Here is a 17,983-nt window from a genome sequence, read left to right on the forward strand (position 1 = left end):
GGCCGTCATTGATAGCCGAGGAAAAGACTGTACATGCTCCAAGTTACAAACTAAAGACTCGAGGGCTGCTAGACCAGGGGAAAGTCGAAAACGTAGAATGAAATACAAAAAACGGATAGCTCAGGCCTACAAAAAGCGTTCCACTATGTCTCGATGGAGCGATCCAAATAAAAAATGTTGCGAAATATTATAGATGGCTTGCCTACAAAAGTATGACTGCGAAAATTAGCCTGATATCTTGCCTTGCCTAACTGCAAGAACAATTTACTGAAGTGATATAAATGAAATCATCATGCTTTGTATTAAAAGCACCCAGGTATCAAATTTTAGAAATACCTTCTTGCAAGACAAATATATTTTCGTAAAAAAATTAACCAGTGGCGCAGACCAGTCCTATGGGTTCGCAATCCGTTTAATTGATGAAATAAATTATAAAAATAGTAAACAGAACTTTTATTTTGTATTACTAATATAAGTTCCTATGAGGACATGTACTTAGGTACTTAGGTACATAAAGTATTCGCTTCTGCTTCTTTATCATAAGTCTAAGGGCACGATACCTGTCGTGGGTTCGAGTCCTACCAGGACAAATATTTGTAGGTATCTATTTAGAAATCGGCAAGTTTCGTAGAGTTGCACTAGCAGCACTTAAATCTTTCACTTGTGTTAGTCATTCTTACTAATAACTAGCTAAATAATATAATTTGTTGAGGTTTTTGTGATTTCCGCCACGAGAAAGACACTATTTTGTGACAAAACCCGTACAATTTAACTAGAAATGGATATTGTTACACTAAGTACTATTTGCTTTACTACCATTTAGTTTCTAAATTATAACATTATCGTTAGGTCGTTATAACCACGATTGTTACTACCCGAAGATGGACGTGCAGGCAGAGGTGTATGAAATAAAGGTAGGTACTTACTTCACGTTTCGCCACATACTAACTAGTTTCATGTGAACTAGAGGGTGAACCTGTAGCTAGGTATAAGCCTAATCGTACATAAGTATGTACAATATTATTTACATGTCCTGCATCCAAGGCATACGTCTAGTGAACCATAGCTATCCTAAAAGCTCTTTGTGTTCTACGTGTTTTAGTACGTGAATACCACAGAGCTTAAGTTTACACTATGTCAAATGGCATTGTCATCTGCCTGCCTGGAAAATGGAAGACAAAAAATGTAAAATATCATTGTGATGCTAATAAAATAACACCTAACATTCAAAACTATCCAAGATGAATCAATGAGCTACACGTATATTTGGCTTAAAATACCATGTGTAAGTACCTAATCTTCATAGACACCAGTTTATTTAGGAAACACTGACTACTTTCTGGAATACTACGCAGCTACGGTACGTAGGGACGTATTTAGAAATATTAACATCTTCTAAATTATATCGATTTCTATAACCACGATCGAATGTTGATCAGAAAGTTGGGCAGTTTTCGAATTAAAACTAGGAAGTCAACGGCGTGTGGTCTTTCTGTTTTCTATAAAGCAGGTGGCAGCTCAACCGCGAAAGGCCACTTTTAAGCCATCAGGCTTGCATACATGCTTTTGAGTAATGGAATACTGGTTGGCAACTTTCAAACTCCGTGCTATCGTTGAGTTGGTAGAGTTTTCTTGTCAAACCACTTGTGGCATCTTGTGCAGACTATACATTTACTGCCACTCATAATTTCTTGTAAATTTAGTCATACAGACAGCAGAAAGCAGGTTTTAGAATCCTATCTTATCTATTATATTTATCCTAAAGTGTGCCAAAGTTAAACAAGGTTAGTCTTTACTGTCTGTTAATTTGTTACAGCGTGTGCCAAGTCCAATGTAAAACCCTGTGTCTCGGCACCAGCGTGCAGTGTGCACAAACATAGGCACACACCAACTCCTTGCCCAGACCCACTAAAATGTTACAAAAAAACTACGAAACAATACGATAGATGCCCAAGTGCTTCGGCTATTGTCGACCCCAGAGGAAAGGACTGTAGCTGCTCAAAATTACAAACTAATGACTCTAGGATGAAGAAACCAGGCGAACGTAAGAAAATGAGAATGAAGTACAAAAAACGCATTGCTAAAGCATATAAAAAACGTTCTGATATAAATAGTTGGGGAAAGAGAAAAAAATGCTGTGAAATTTTATAAGATAACATCCGTCTATTATTCCAACCGATTAAGCAGATTCAAGAGACCGACATTATAAGCCGTTGTATTATTAATCATTTTATCCAACCTACAAGACTGCGAGATATAAGGGCCGAAATGTGGAGATAGTCGAGAACGCATATTACCATTCAGAAAACCGTAGTTGTACATAAATATTTTGCGTACATAATTCCTTATTACCTGCTACCAATATCTACATTAAGGAATACTTGATTGGAAAAAATATATAATGTCATACATAGAGGTTTTTATCTTTTTAAAGGGCGAGCTTGTGCCGCTTTACCGCGGATGTAGCTATGTTATGGGATCCTGCCACTTTTTTGCCAACAAAACAAGTAATATACAGGGTGTTAGGCAGACGGTTGTTCAATGATATTGGAATCAGAGGGCTTACTCTAGACTGAATCTAATTCGAATACGATTGAATCATGCACAAGATCGCTGATTTCAAGTGAAACTAATTGGATTGTTTGATTTAGATTATTTTCATTTTAAACCAGTGTCAATAAAGTACAACTTGACATAAGCTCGAATCCTATTCAATCGAATTCGATTCCATCGGGAGTAAGCCCGCTGGTCTGCAGGTACGTTGCTAACTTGCTACTCAACTTAAATTACAGGACTTACTGTCCCTGAGAATTAAGCTCTTTGTTTCTGATTTGGACTAAACACAAACGATCGACGACGGCACGATCACAGGTCACACAACTCCTAATACCTACTTGAAAGTGAATAAAGAATCAAAAATTGTTTAGCGTCCGAGTACTTTTTACCTGTCGACGGCACCAGCAAACTACCTAACTATGAGCACAATGCCAAAACGGTGTCATTAAGTCACATTTTGTATACCTGGGTACTTAGTTAGATAATAATAATATAATTAATCGGCATTTATATATTTTCTTAGGAAAGTATCTGCAGACTAAATGCCTAATGCCACGTTCACCCAGATAGTCGCAGACAGGGAGTGTACCGACCTGAAAAAGTAGTAATTAGTGACTCCGAACGATTATCTATAGCTGCTGTTTTCGACAAAAATCTAATTTCAATGAGTGTTCGTTATATAGATTTGATCATTGTGTGCTCCGCCGTTCTTTTGTGGTGTACTTGCAGCTAACTTACGTCCCCAGTAGTTTAAAAAAGTATTAGCTCTATACAAAACTAGTTTTGGAATGACGACGCGGAAAGATAAGTATTTAGTCTTCCTGAAATATTTTACTATTTTGTTTGACAGTCTCACTTCTATTTATTAAATTTTAACCAACAATTTTCTTAATATTTTATCCATTTCTGCACTAATTTTCTACCATCTTTGGTAGAAATGTGTTTTTTATATTATTCTTCTTTTTCATATGGTAACATTGTTATTCCGGGACGAGCGAGAGTGAACGACTAGGAGCTAGGGAAGTGGTTTCTAATAGTTTTTTTAATTTTATTTATGAATGAAAAGATCTACAGGATAAAATATTTTTTATAAAGCTGCAAATAGTTTATTCGAAGTATTAAAACCACCAAGAATTAGTGATTATGCCTCTAACTGAATATATAGTTGGCTCTTCATCTTCACAGGCGCTTGGCCCGGGTTATTGACGTTTATTTTAAGCATCTACTTAGATTTTAAGCTTCCGAATACTGTTTGTGTACGCTGCTTGTGGGCGTGTGGTCTAGGTATAGTAGGTAGATAGTGCATAGTACGTACCTAAAGATTTATCGAATATTGTGAAAAGTGAAATTGTGATAATCTAATAGTCTGTTATGTGTTACAAATTGGTATTGATGTGGCAAACCGGATTGCACCAAGTTGGAGACAACGTGACGCTGTTTTAAGGTCAGTATGCAATTAATTTTAGATCTTAACTTAAATATTTATTTGTAAGAACTGGCAGGTAATGAAAAAAGTAAAATTACGTAGGTATTTTTAAAAACAAACACTTTTACCTACTTATTTGCAACTGATCTGTTAACATGATGTTTATCAAGTTAATTCTTTCATGTGCTATTTAGATCAAGATAAATATAATAGTTAGAGATCCCACTTATAAGACCTTGTATTGAAGAATATGATTATGTACCTAATTATCATTTTTTGTTGCCAGGTAGACAATTAATTGCACCAGCAACAATATTTAATTGATTTGTAATTTCCACATTAATCACATACTGTCTTAGATAAAATCTTAGCATATGCAATGTTGCTAGATAAGTTCTCCTTCCTCCATCAAGTCAGTAAGGCTCTACCTATCTATATTTTTTTGTCATTAACTAACTAGGTATACCGGGTGTAACAGGCGGTCTACCGAAAACGAAAAAAAATGATTTTAGACATGATTCTGGTGCTTATGGCGTTGAAATTTTTCATCGCTTTTTTCTAGATTTTTCCGATTTCTTATGCGTTTTTTTTATTTTTTTTCGGTATTATTTCGTTAATACTACACAATGCAACATGAATATGAAAAAAAATCCGTGATATTACTGTTTTTCACCAAAAACAGCAATGGATTAAAACAACGTATAAATTCGCTATCAGCTGTTCGGCCAACGACACCGCGCCGGCGGCGGCCGGCCGCGACGGTCGACGTCACGCCGCGTACCTACGCGCGCCACACAGACACGATTACGCACACAGCTGTCAGCCTCACACTCACTAGTATGCAGCGTTACTTAGTATTTGTTCTATGTTAAAAATGAAAATGACGTAATTATCCCGCTCTCCGATAAACGGTACATTTATAAGATTTAAAATGTGTGATATCTTAATATTACACGTACAAATACATACATAACGACAAAAAATCCTATTGGTATTCTTTAGCGCTATAAAAATCTCTAATAAACAATTTAACATGTATTGTCGCTTTGTTCTTGCAAAATTATTATTCTATTCGATATTTACACGCTCATTCATACTTCATACAAGCGCGGTGCGACTCGAAAAGTAGATGGCCGTACTGACGCGTGACGCCGCGACCGCGCGTGGATGTTACAAAGATGGGATGCGACAAAATGGATGCTAAGTAATTCTCCGGGGATAATGAATTATGATAAGTTAGTTTCTCTGATAAGAATATTAATGGATATTGATTGTTATCATTGTTATGTACCTAATTTTTTTATGGTTTAATTAAATAAACGTTTCGTGTTTATTTTATTTACTTTAATCTGATTTTATGTTATAAATATCAAAGTATTTTAAACTTACATTAATAATGTTTGTAATGTTATTCGGTATTTGAATAAAACTACAATGCAACGAGTAACAACTGTGAACAAAGTAAAAATAGTAATGCCACATCAATATTTTATTGAATCTAATCTCTCGCTGGGATCCTAAATCGTCGCTCGTCACCAAATCGGCGGCGCGCGCGCGGACGGCGCGGAGGGAGCGGGTGGTGCGGGCGAGGGGCGGCGCGAGTGAGCGGAGAGGCGCCCGCGCCGGCGGCTCTCTTTGATCGATAGTTCGAGCAATTCGCTCGCGGAAGACGGAAGCTCTTCACCGGTGTCGTTCGTTATGTCCTATTCGTCGTGTCGTGTGTGAACTGTTGTTTATTATTACTTGTTATTGTTTCGGTTTTGAGTTGTTAGTGTTTTTATTGTTATTATTTTTGTTGTTATTGTTTTCGAAGTGCAGTTGTGTTCGTAATTAGGAAGAAATGTTGATGTGTTATGTATGGTGAAGCACGTGGAAGTGCACGGCGTGCTCTGCACCTGTACGTCCGGATCCAAAGGTACTCAAAATCTCGTCATACACCAGGTAATTGCGTGTTGATAGACATTGATAACAATTTGTTTTAGCACTTTCTTATTATTGGTTACATTTTGCTAATATTGTTTGATTTCACGTAAGCCAAGTAGGTACCTACTTTCAATTTTACTATGAGCTATTGTAACATACGGGCCTACTTACGATACCATAAACGATACATAAGATTGTTATCTAATGATAGCGTTGCATACTAGTGAGCGAGCATAGACGTGGTGGTACGCGTACGTACCTACGACGCGTCGCGACATGTCGTCGCTCAGCGCGCCGCCGCCGCCAGAAATCTCGTAGGCATGCGCGGAGATACATCGCGTTGTTCACTATACATTGAACGCTCAAAAATGACTAACTCGGGAACCAATCATTTCCGAGAAAAATGGTTGAAGTAAATTTCGCGCATTTAGTGTCACAAAATTAACACTGAAGTTTTCGGTTAACCGTCGTTTATACCCTGTATAACTTTTGCCACTAAAACATTTTAGCTGGGATGCAATTGCTCCAACAAGTTGCATAGTTTTCTGGCAGGCAACTTAATGTTTAAAACATAGGTACCTAATTAGAAAGTTTCTGTACATTTACTGTTTAATTTGTTAAGTGTTATTAATTAACATATTCTATCCCTTACTACCAATATATACCAATAATTGCACATTACTGTATTGCTATTATGTAGGTATATACCTAGACATATTTGCATTAACAAACAATAGCTTGTTCAATACTTTTTGTTTTAAACATAGGCTATTATGACCTGTTATGGATCTACTTTCCATTTACTATTGTAGGTTTAAACAACACAATGAGTGTTAACTTGAATGCTTCAAAGATTCCATTTGTAAGAATCATTTCTTTTAAATTTCAACAGATGATCTAAATTTGTTTATACAAACAAAAGTGTTTGTAAATAGGTATCCATAAGTATATACAGTTCACATAAACATAAATTTTTTTGCTACTTATTACTACATTGTCATTATCTTAAAAATTAAGACATGTCTGGCATTGCCTGATATACTTTGTTAAGCATTAGTCATAGTACCTAGTCAATATTGTAATTGCTCATAAATCCTATTAAGTAAAGCTAATATTACTTGCGCCTTAAAACCCTTTTATGGCAATAGGTAGGTACCTGGTTTATAAATAAAATAAGTAAACATTTACAATATTAGTATACTGTATAGGTATCATAAACTAGTGACCTTCCTAGTAACTAAGCATTTTGCCTAACATGAACTAAAAAAATAAGGAAGAGAAGAAACAGGAATTTTTGGTAAATGATTACCATTTTCAGTAAATATTACATCTTATTGAATAATAACATTGGTGTCATAAACTCATTGAAAAGATCATTATAATATAGCTAATTGTATCAGTGGTTCCTGAAATTGTCTCGACTACCTACCTATCTAACACAAGTTAACATACTCAGGACCCACAATCAATGGGAATATGTATGAAAGTATATTTTTCAAATAAAAACATAGTTTTAATCTATTTATCACTTGCCGTTGGCATTGTAAGTTTGGTGCGTCATTCTTCAGATAGGGTTCATATATTATATAAATTGCTCCATAGATGGGCTATTGACCACTAACCATATGATAAACAACAAACAACCTAGTTAAAGCAGAACTTTTTGTAAACAACCTTTATTTAATGCACACTAACTACTGATGAAAGTTACAAATGTTATTTCAATTTCTGAAACCAAGTACCTACCTACCTAAGTTCTTGCATATATTATTATGTCTTAATAGCCTTATATACTTAATAACAGAATAAGAGTATTCTGTTTGTTATTCAATAGTGTATAAAACATGGACAACATAAAGGTCTAAGAACAGTAAGTAATCTATAATTCTATACATACTCTCACTCAACCCAATTTGATAAAGTCATATTTATCTACCTACATAACAGTGCAAACAAAATAAGTAGGTGACAGGTAGTAATATCAGAAAGAATATCTATCGTATCGGAACGTACGGTTCGTTCGTCGTTTGCGCGCTGTTAAGAGGGGTTGTGGCGTGTCCAAGTGGTGGGGTACAGACACGGCTCCCTCCGGTCCACCCTCCATCAACGACCCTCGACTCGATTGACAACGACTGCACTCGTTAGAGCGACATCGTGCTTTGATAAAACGTACTGTCTACTGTTCATAGGGGCGATCTTTGCACTTCGGTACTACCTACCTACTAAAGTTTTCGCTGCGCTCGACTCCTAGTTCGCAGCTGGTGGGAGGTGTTACTTACAGTAATTCGTAACTTAGTAACCTAGACTATAAAATATTTTTTTACATCATGTTATGAGAATGTAGGTATTTTTCAGGTAAAAAACGGGACCTTATTTTGTGTTTCATGTGATTCAATGCATTACCTATCTAGTTCGACACGTGAGACACGCATTCTTAGACTCGGATCTAAGAATTCTAAACCGGGTTGAAAAATGCAAATGTTTAGTGGCGATACATACCAAATATTATACAAGCATCAGACAGATGCTTCTGATTCTGAATTATTTATCTTCACATAGTTGTCTCCGTTTGCCCCATTACCCCCCTTACGTCTAGTTACATAAGATTTTATCAAGACGTAAGTGTGTATTTAAAAGGTGCCCCTACAAGGTACTCTTTACAGGACACCTTTTGAATGCACGCTTTACATAATTACGTAGGTAGTTACCTGTTATAATAAAAAAATAATCACCGCTTTATGACTTGAACTGTGTGCTATCTGTTTACATTTCAATTATAGTTATTGAATGAAACCGCAAAGGCCACCGATTTATCCTCTTATTTATACATATATTTTATTAAACGTTTATCTAATTATTACCTGCCTAATTGTTTTTATGCCAATTTGGAAATATCTTATCAACGTTTTACGTAGGTTATATGTTTTTGACAATAAAGAGAATAAATACAATTTATCGATGTTTTCCGTAATGTGTTTTGTTTTATATATTGCGTAAATGATTATTACACACACTGTTATAACATACTATTACATATAGTAATACAGGTGCAATGTTTATCTTGTCCAAGCTTGATAATATGTTTGTTTTTGATTCGGCATCATCAGAGTATCAGATCCAACATCATGTAGAGAACTTACAAACCATCACAAATTAACCCAATTCCAGCTCCATTATCTCATCAGTTTAGTGCCTTATTACCTACTTTACCACCGGTGGTTCTTGAGGCTAAGCGCTATACGTCCAATTCAATATTTATCGACGTTCGATTAGAAATACCTACCTACCCAGATCACGTATTATTATTACGAACAGATAAACAATATCCAAATTAGATATCTTACCGTTTTATAAAAAAAAAATATGTGAGAACAAGTAAATGTTAATCAGACCTCCTGTTTGACGTTAAATTCGCTTACGTGGTCTGGCCTTAAGTTGCACGTGCGGTGTTAAATGACACTATCTTAGTCGTGGGTAAATCCTATCCAACATTCTTTATAATAATAGAATATTGTATATTATTAACCGCGATATAGAACATTTGTTTAACATTACATTCCATTTTAAAATACGTATGTAAATCATTTTAAAATAGTGTTGGTAACATCTACATTCTAAGCATTTGTTTTTTTTTTGTTTATTCATGAAAAGTACCAAATGTGTGTTAAACTTGCTGTTTTCTGGGACATAAAAAAAATTAAAGTGGCGAAAAAGCTGCGTGTGGTCGTTTTCTATTTAAAATCTAGATTATTGTCGACCAGTCAGCTAGAGTTAATAATTTTAGTAACGAGATAACAAGAAACTGGCAGTTGGTATTCTTCTCAAACGAGACAACATTGAACTCTTGGCTAATTAATTTAATTATTTACGTTTGGTACAATAAGTTCGCTAAAGGTAAAGGGTCAAAATTAGTCGGATATAAAACTTGAAATCACATTTGTGTGCCCATTTTTAGTATCTGGCCCATAACTTTGATGAAGTTGTTACTGCAATAACTTCTGCAAGCCTTTTCTTAAGTGTATTATAAGATTTTGGATGGAAGCAGGGAAGTTGTTATAAAGTTCAGAGTGACTCTAGCACTAGTGGGTAACTGTTGTTGTATGTTACAGATGGAAGAGCTCGCTCGGCGAGCGGGCGGCGGCGCTGCGGCGTCGGGTGTCACTCGCTCCGCGGTACTTGGATCTTCTAATGAGTGTCCATTTATCCGGTACGTACGCTTTTGTGCGCTCATATGAACTATACTTGAAATAATAAATAATCGTCATCACCTAATTACATTTCGCATTTTTTGGTCCTTATTAGACAGGTCTGTTTTTTCCCTAAAATCGTACCGACGTAATCGACCTGGACAGTATTAGAAAAATAGAGTATCATAATAATATATTCATATTAATTAATCAATAGCATGCAAACAAATTAAGTACGGATGATGGATAGGTAACAAGCACCGACACTTTTCCTTTTTTTTTTACTTTTCTTAACAAATTTATGATTATGAAATGAAAAACGTAATAAAAATAAAACATTGTAATTTGTATTAATTTTACAAAAGTTTCAGTTCGGTACAATATGCCAAAAAGAAAGATAGCGATCACGAATGTTGAAATTTATTTACTTATAACAGTCATTATTTTACTTACTACAACAGACAATATCAACAATAAACACACGGAATAAATCACATTTTCCGGTGAAATATATAGATGCCACCAAAAACATTCTGTAAAAACCTCAAGTCTCGCAGCTCAGTCTTTCTGGCGTAAAAAGTGGTGAGATCTATATAATACCAAGTCGATTAATCTATTTCGTCTCTACTTAAAGGACCTTCTGTCTTAAGTTATTACATAAGTTATTATCATGCCAATATTAAAAATATTTTACGTTTAAAACAAATAGACCGACCTGGCCATCGCATGATTTGTATGTATTACACTACACAGCACGACGAGAAGTTAATGCTCCTGAAATTTTAATGGCGAATTTGTGTTTTCATGCGATGTCCAAGTCGATCTATTTGTTTTAAACGTAAAATATTTTTAATATTGGCATGATAATAACTTATGTAATAACTTAAGACAGAAGGTCCTTTAAGTAGAGACGAAATAGATTAATCGACTTGGTATTATATAGATCTCACCACTTTTTACGCCAGAAAGACTGAGCTGCGAGACTTGAGGTTTTTACAGAATGTTTTTGGTGGCATCTCACTTCTTTTTGTAGAACGAACATAAGTCCAATTTGTATGGAAAGACGTTTTTTCTTATAATTCAACATATTTTCCTATGGGAATGTTTTTCAGTTTCATGGGCTAAGCACCCTTACCCACCTTATATCCCCTCCCGTTATGCCTCATATAGTATGTACCTATCTACACCTATTATTTATTATTTTTACAGTAATAATGATTCTTAACTGCAAATGTAATCTTGTAATCTTATACATTTATATGGGATTACAAAGTTAATGTTGCAGTTAGTGTATTTAGAAAACTGGACCGAAATTAGAAAATATTGAATTTTTCCCATGATTAAGACACTAAACGCTATTTGTATTCTAAATTTTAAGCTTCTAAGTCTGCTAGAAGTACCTTATACTTTTGATGATCGGTGAGTCAGTGAGTCAGTGAATCAGTGAGTGACAAAATTCAAAACTTTAACAAGTTGTAATTTTGAAACTACTGGTTCAAATTGACTGAAATTTTAAATATACTGTGTTTATACAATGAATAATTAGTAGCTGAAAATTCAGGCTTCTTGTTTTATCCACAACGACATTATAGGGGGGTCGAAAATAGCCCGAATTGCTTCGAGAAAAGGATGGTACGGCCGTGCCGCTTTTTTTTTGCTCGACTTGCGGGGGCACTTCCGTGCCCCCAGATAGTACCTACCTACAGTACATAAAGTAAACTATTGTTATAATGACTTATGAGTGATGTCCGGTACCAATTCAAGCGTAATTATAATTGTTCGCAATAATTATCCGCTGGTTTTTCATCCAAAAACTCAATAGCATAACCATCGGAGTCGACGCAGTAATGCACATCGCCTACATTCTGAGTCGGTCTGTAGTTGCCATTGGCCAGGCAGGTCTCAGTCACCACCATGCCGTGCTCCGGGAAATAAATCATGGTGTCTCGTGCACAATCTGTTTTAATCACAAATTAACATCGTTATTAAATGAGACTTGTGTTCTTTGTTATGAATGATTTGAAATTAAACCAGTAATGGCACTATCGTAGGACAAAACGACATGTTCCAGATATCGAATGAAATTTGCAGTGCACAACTGTTTAAGAATATGTTGTAGTCAAGTTATTTCAAGGTTTAGCCAACAATAAAAATGTTATTCAATCGTATCGGATTTATCGCTTAAGGTGTTGTGTGAAGGTTCACGGTCAATTAGGTTTTCGTCATTTATTACATGTCCCAGCTCGGCTTCGCTAGGCTAATTTAAACCTGTGCAGTAGAATACGAACATATATCTAACTAATAAATATAAAGTTTGGATGTTTGCTACTCAATCACTTACTCTACTAAACAGATTTTGATGGCACTGGGCAGTGCTGTAGCTTTTGTACCAGAATAATTCGTGGGCGCGAACTGTATTTCAGATACTCTAATGTCCATCAGGTTTAAAATATTTTTCAAATGATAGATTAGATTTTTATTTATTAAACTATGTTTTTGAAGTTTCACGGACAGATAGATATTATACGGGTACATTTAAGATATTTCAGAATGAATTAGGGTTCTTTTTATAAAATTTTCAAATATACGCATTACGGAATTGAAATCCTCCTAAACCTAAGTGAAACTGCGTATACCTCGTTAGTATACAGTTTTAATGCTATGCTACATTCTGGTCCCTTCTTTATTCGTTGTAGTAGTACTTATACATTATTATTTAAATATCTGCTCCCCGACCTACACATTTCGGATTCCAATGTTGATCGTGAAAGAGGCCCGTCTACAAATTAAATCTACTTTGAATATAAGATTGCGTGAATCACATTCAAGTTTCGTTCGCGCCTAATATGGATATAATCTTCTAATTGTCACTGCCTGTTTTAGCGCAAATAGTATATCTGTATCGCTTTTGTGGCACAATACTTCGGTTATTAAGAGTGCATTTTTTTGGATTAATTGACCAAGTATGTTAGTCTCCGCATTCCAGCAGAAAGGTGGGATGGGTGGAACCGTACAACGTATCGGGAACAGGGTCACGGCCGACAACCGGTCGTAGTGCCACAATGCGAATGAGCCATGCTAACGGTACGCTGATGCCCTCCAGCTTATCACGATTTATTATTGCATGTATGCAAACATAGTCTAATCAGGGATATAACCAAAAATATATATAATATATTTATAACCTTTTAACTGTGTCAATATTAATAGAGAACAATGGTAAGTTATTTAAGTTTGTTCTCTTAAATACCGTTTCGCCACTATTACTAAGCTACTACTAATTAAAGTACTGTGAATAGGCCCGTACACAATACTTACTACACGTCATGCCGGTCATTTCACTAGAAATCACTTGCCAGGCGCCTAGGATTTTTCCATCTCTACCTGTACAATAAGCTCTGAAACACATGTAAAAATACATTTAATCCGACACCAATAAATTATGAATCATTACAGAAAACCACTATTGAGGGAAATGCTTAGTGAAATCTGATTTGCATATTATTATCTTGCTCAAGCGAAATAGAGTAAATCGGAAACATTTGATAAAAAACTTACATTCCGTTTTGAATTTGATAAGGCCCATAACTGCCATCGTAGTCGCAAAACGCACTAGGGCTCCCGAGAAAATTGGTGCCATGTTCCGATTGTTCTTGCTTTATCATAGCAATGGCAAGAACTAAACTTTCGCACTGTCTTAAGTATTGTGTTCCGATGACTGCTGCACTATCTGCAAAATAAAACTTAAAATAACAATAGTGACATAAACGACTAGTTTACAGTGTTGTCACAATTACAGATTACTTAATTAAAAATTTGTTTTTGTTTTTAGTGTGTACCGCGATCAATACAAAATAGTAGGGTGGTTGCCCTCTGTTGTATGACGTCACTGTGGACATATATGTGTGCCGTTTACACACCTACCTGTGTTTACTATCTATTCATACAAATATTGTAATACGCGCAAAGTAGATTCTCTGGAAACTAGGTCACTTCGTAGCTTAGATAACTTTGTTAATGCAAGGTATTTGGTGTCTTGACTGTCTTGTAATAATTGCGTGATTTTCCCACGCATAATAATAATATGCATATAAAAATTACGCGAAATTGTTAATGTTATAAAAGCATAGCTCAGACAGAATGTTATTACAACGGTTGCATACGGGACAAACATACTTCACGTGCTTTCATCAATAGCGTATTTGTACAAGTGTATTTCATTCCTTTGTTACAATGATTGTATGCAATTGCCTCTGGCCATTCAACATCTCGAGACCGTGAATCACTTGTGAATATTGTGTGTATCCTGTTGATGTGTATAAGTAGTGCTCGACAAACTAAAAATGTATGAAAGCCTTTAAATGTCTATTCCGTATTATGATCTATCATGTTCTATGGTAGCTTTTTCTTCTCATCTAGGTACCAGTGTTACCTTTTTTATCCTCATCTAATGGAATTTAGTTATTAATATATTTATGAAACACGTACAACAAGGCAATCGCGTCATGTCTGCCTCTGGCACCGGTGTCACTGTCGGCTGCCCAGTACTGGGTTGTGCGCACCAACACATGCCGTCATCACACTGTAGTGGTTCGTAGTCCCCAGATGCTGTACAATGTAGAGTTATTACTCTACTTCCCAGAACTTCCAACTCCGCCCTCCGTCGGCTGCACGCTAACATATAAAATTCATTAATTTAATGGATTTCAACTCTACACTAGAACCTTTTTCATTTTTACGTTAACATTTCTATCGTACTAAAATAATCCATAACCAAGTAAATATAAGAGTAAAAAGCTCAGTTGTTGGATTGATTTTGACGTGAAATGTCATTAAATTATATTTATACTGTCAGCAATTATTTATATAGAAAAATTATAGTATATTGAGTAAAATTTAATAAATAATACTAATTAAAGTCCAAATATTTAATTCATAGTTCACCTAAAAGTTCCACTGGAATGCTATCTCTAGCTAAATTATATTGATTATGAAAGTTTGTTATGAAAAAGCATTAGATAAATGGAGTCTCGGGTGATAAGGCAAAGAGCATCATATTACGAGTATAACAATACTTATAAGATGCAGGTCATTATCCATTTTGGTTATGATTGTAGTTTTAGACACATACCTACTTGACTTGTGTAGTTGGGTTAGTTAGGTTTACTAAGTAGTATATGCATCGTATTATACTAACTTTACTAAGTATGAAAAGCATCCATGATCATGTTAATGTGTTATGCTATTACTTACCACAGGTCATGTCATCTGCTTCACTTCTCCACATTTGTCCAAATATTCTCACCCCATTTGCATTGGTACAGAAACATCTATAAGTAAAAGATAAAACGGTTAGCACGGTAGATATCACTATATTTCGAGTGTTATAGCGTATAATTAGATAAATTAATGTCCATACATTCAATTCATTAAAGAACCCTTCCCTTTACTTTAAAGTTACATATGCTCGCTTTAATAAAATCAAATTAGCATTGCAACTGATTGGTATAATAATTATACTTTAACCACAGTCATTATGGTCAAATTGTTTCTTAAATGTTATTGAATTAAACAATACTTATCTACCGTAAAATACATTTCATAAATCAGTATGATATTACTACAACAATGGCAAAGATTCTTAGAAAATCGCTTAATGTTTTTAAATAGGAAGCGATAATTTTACTGATAACAATTATCATTTCGATACACGTAAGTATATCAAAGTCGGCTCTTTCTGCAACTACTGAATTATTTTTCTTATTAATGTAAAAAATTACTGTTAGCAAGGGTGGAAATTGAGTCCATAACGTTGGCCAAGAGTGGGTTAGGGACTTTCAGGACCTGTTTATTAGAACGCAGGCATGATTTCCACTCGATGGTTTAGATCACCATTTTTTCATCGAATACGTGATCATTTTTTCAAATAACTTAATGATTTCAGTATACACAAACCGGGAGACTGGTTTCGTGTGATAATATCTGTTGTACATAGTAATAATACAAGTTGGCTTTGACCCTACACACGTCTTAAAATTGTCTGCGGCAGGCGGCAGTTATATCAGGCGGCAGTTATATAAATGACAGACAAACAAATAATAATAATAAATCAACATTAAAGCCCGGTTTACACTTCACAGATAGAATTTTGAGAGTTGTTTTCATACATTTGCTGAAGATAGCTTATCTGAGACATATTCAGACAGTTTAATATAGTTGTGAAACTGGCCCTAAATGGACAGATCCAGAAGTTAATGGCATTTGATAAAATTGTCGACCTTACCTGCCTGTAAATAAGTCTCCTTTGCACTGTACCGGTGCGAAAGTACCGTCAGGCAAGCAATTGGAAGGTGGTTGGCAACCTTCATCTTCAGGGATAAACCCAGGCGTAGTTGAAGTAACACCTAGAAAAATACATTTTTTTTTTAAATTCTTTGTTGTATGGCATAACATTTTTAAACTGTACATATCTGAGTAACGTTACGAGGCATTTTAATTCCTGTATATAAATATTATTTTAATAACTGTCTTATTTATCTAGACACGCTTCATGAATGACTTGCTAAATGCTGCGATAGTGAGGTACCTAATAATGAGATGTATGAAAGCAATTTTGCGTGCAATGTGTGGCCTGCCTACTGTTATTCAAATCTGGCTATCCATCGCTTCCTTAACGTTTAAGTTGACTTTGTTGGTATAATGATGTTCTAAAACGTAATTTATATAAAACATTACCGTGCTTTCGTAGTTTTTAATTAACTTACGAGTTGCCAAGACAAATTCAGACATACATATCCATTTAAAAACAACCATTTTTCGTTCATAATGTAATGAACGTATGATGTTACGAACAATACATATAATATGCGTCTTGTTAAAGATCAGAAGCATATTGTGTAGTGTCAAGTTAAGTCCACAACTGGAAACAGACAATGAAATTTTGCAAATTGGCTCTTCTGACCAAAGTGGTAAATTGCTAAAATTGGACAAACGGCGAATGCACGTAATTACCTTAAACAAGTCTAAACTCTACATAAACTTTTACTAATGTCTACTGTTTGAAAATGTTAATAGAACACACACACATACTTCTAATAAGTAATTATGTATATCTACACATGAAGCTAGCTGGCACTTTAGTATCCAGTAATTTTTAGATAGATGCCTCCGTTATCGGAAGTATGTTGCTATTCGTTTCTGTACAACAGCTTGTTGCTACATTCAGCAGACACACAAAGTTAACTGGCGCGTGTTTGAAAATATTTTGTCTATCTATGTAAAATTCTATAATTTTGCCGCATTTATCGGCTTAAAATCACGTCTAACAGAAGTAAAATACAATCATTGTATATGTATTGTTTCTGTACACATTTGGCAATCGCTACTACTTAAATTCACTAAACGCCAACAACCGGACATTTTCTCCAAGGTAATAAGGCCTTTCCCGGAGACTGCGGTCGGCGCTTGCAATGACTAGATCGAATAACTTAACTTCCGACAGGTCAGTGTGAGTGAAATTTAATACAAAGTTTCGGTCTATTTGTCTCTTCTTTAGAGTATATAAAAAATAAAAAGATTTGTTTTTATTCTCGCTATAAATTTATTCAAGTATATTGTCACTTACCACTAGGAGCTTGGCAACCGGGACAACATCCGAATACTGTTAAACCTGGTTCTAGAGTTTCGGCACCCCAACAATCATCTATTGTCCTATCATGTACGCATGTTTGAGCGAATTGACACTGAGAATTCACTGTTTTAATCACGTAGTAGTAACTAAAAAAAATAACACTTATTGAAAATGTCCCTTTCATAATTATGCTTAGTGTTATATTATTGTATTGGACGCCTATTCAATTCAACGGCAAACAATAAGTGTACATACATTAAT

The 17,983-nt window shown here is 35.1% G+C and overlaps 2 protein-coding genes across 6 annotated transcripts in view; one reads left to right on the forward strand and one right to left on the reverse strand.

Moving 5' to 3' along the window:
* Positions 1 to 3,547: 3,547 nt before the first annotated feature.
* Positions 3,548 to 17,983, forward strand: part of Spn (protein phosphatase 1 regulatory subunit spinophilin) — a 32,689-nt gene continuing 18,253 nt past the window's right edge. For 2 of the 5 annotated variants that reach the window (XM_076122752.1, XM_076122750.1), the window contains exon 1: positions 14,999 to 15,180. In XM_076122752.1, coding sequence (XP_075978867.1) covers positions 15,115 to 15,180 — 66 coding nt within the window. In that variant the 5' untranslated portion in view covers positions 14,999 to 15,114. Of the gene's footprint in view, positions 4,001 to 10,014; positions 10,113 to 14,996; positions 15,181 to 17,983 lie in introns of those variants that run through there. The other 3 variants (XM_076122751.1, XM_076122749.1, XM_076122748.1) reach the window with 3 other exon arrangements.
* Positions 10,418 to 17,974, reverse strand: LOC142978345 (uncharacterized). Its single transcript, XM_076122756.1, has 7 exons — positions 17,717 to 17,974; positions 16,376 to 16,496; positions 15,346 to 15,422; positions 14,581 to 14,766; positions 13,651 to 13,822; positions 13,411 to 13,490; positions 10,418 to 12,049 (listed from the first exon to the last, which is right to left on the reverse strand). Exons 1-7 carry the CDS (start codon positions 17,904 to 17,906, stop codon positions 11,862 to 11,864), a joined length of 1,014 nt encoding a protein of 337 aa, XP_075978871.1. The 5' UTR covers positions 17,907 to 17,974; the 3' UTR covers positions 10,418 to 11,861.

This window comes from Anticarsia gemmatalis, chromosome 14, assembly GCF_050436995.1.
Source record: "Anticarsia gemmatalis isolate Benzon Research Colony breed Stoneville strain chromosome 14, ilAntGemm2 primary, whole genome shotgun sequence".
NCBI lineage: Eukaryota > Metazoa > Arthropoda > Insecta > Lepidoptera > Erebidae > Anticarsia > Anticarsia gemmatalis.

What these genes read in the sequence shown, in the direction of transcription:
- LOC142978345 (XM_076122756.1), bottom strand. Translation starts at nt 17,906, where the DNA reads ATGAAAGGGACATTTTCAATAAGTGTTATTTTTTTTAGTTACTACTAC. An exon ending in GGAGACTTATTTACAGGCAG is followed by an intron (nt 15,423 to 16,375) that starts GTAAGGTCGACA and finishes TTTTACTTATAG; the next exon opens with ATGTTTCTGTACCAATGCAA. An exon ending in AGCAGATGACATGACCTGTG is followed by an intron (nt 14,767 to 15,345) that starts GTAAGTAATAGC and finishes TTTATATGTTAG; the next exon opens with CGTGCAGCCGACGGAGGGCG.